Here is a 492-nt window from a genome sequence, read left to right as displayed (position 1 = left end):
TAGTCCTTGCACTGCTGCGGCTGAGGCTGTTAACAGGGTGCAAAGGTGGACTGGGAAGCATAGACACAGAAGAGATACAAGGGGAGAGGAAGGAGGAAAAAAAAAACAAACTGGAAGAGGGACTCTTCCTTTCTCACAGCCATAATATTTAAGTCTCACTTGAGAGAAAAGACAGAGAGACTGGAAGGATAGAAGATGACAGGACAGGTCAGGCCAGAAAGCACGTGGCCCTAGAAGCAGGGAAACAGGCTTCACGGGTGACAAGAAAGAGCTGAGAGGGGGAGAAGGGGAAAAAAAACAACAGCTAAGGGGGGGGCGGGGGGAGCAGAAGAGAGTAAAGTAGGCCCAAGGGAAGACGACAGGGAGCATCAAGAAGGAAGTAGCGAGGCTGGAGGCCAGAGCGGGTGAGCTGGCACTCGCCTGCCTACTCACCTTGATGCACTGCGACATTGCAGCCGTGCCCGTCACAGTAGACAAGCGGGTTCTCGGCCC

General features: G+C 53.7%; 1 protein-coding gene across 1 annotated transcript in view; it reads right to left on the bottom strand.

Annotated features, from left to right (window-relative positions):
* Positions 1–487, bottom strand: part of LOC104517327 (protein AF-10) — a gene marked incomplete at both ends in the record, with an annotated part of 65732 nt that extends 65245 nt beyond the window's left edge. Inside the window, one exon of the mRNA XM_010161944.1 lies at positions 433–487. Within this exon, the coding sequence (XP_010160246.1) occupies positions 433–487 (55 nt within the window). The remainder of the gene's footprint in view (positions 1–432) is intronic.
* Between the last annotated feature and the right edge of the window lie 5 nt (positions 488–492).

This window comes from Eurypyga helias, unplaced genomic scaffold, assembly GCF_000690775.1.
Source record: "Eurypyga helias isolate BGI_N326 unplaced genomic scaffold, ASM69077v1 scaffold10312, whole genome shotgun sequence".
Lineage (NCBI taxonomy): Eukaryota > Metazoa > Chordata > Aves > Eurypygiformes > Eurypygidae > Eurypyga > Eurypyga helias.
The sequence above is the reverse complement of the archived record's forward strand: the minus strand, read 5'-3'. Positions and strand labels throughout refer to the sequence as shown.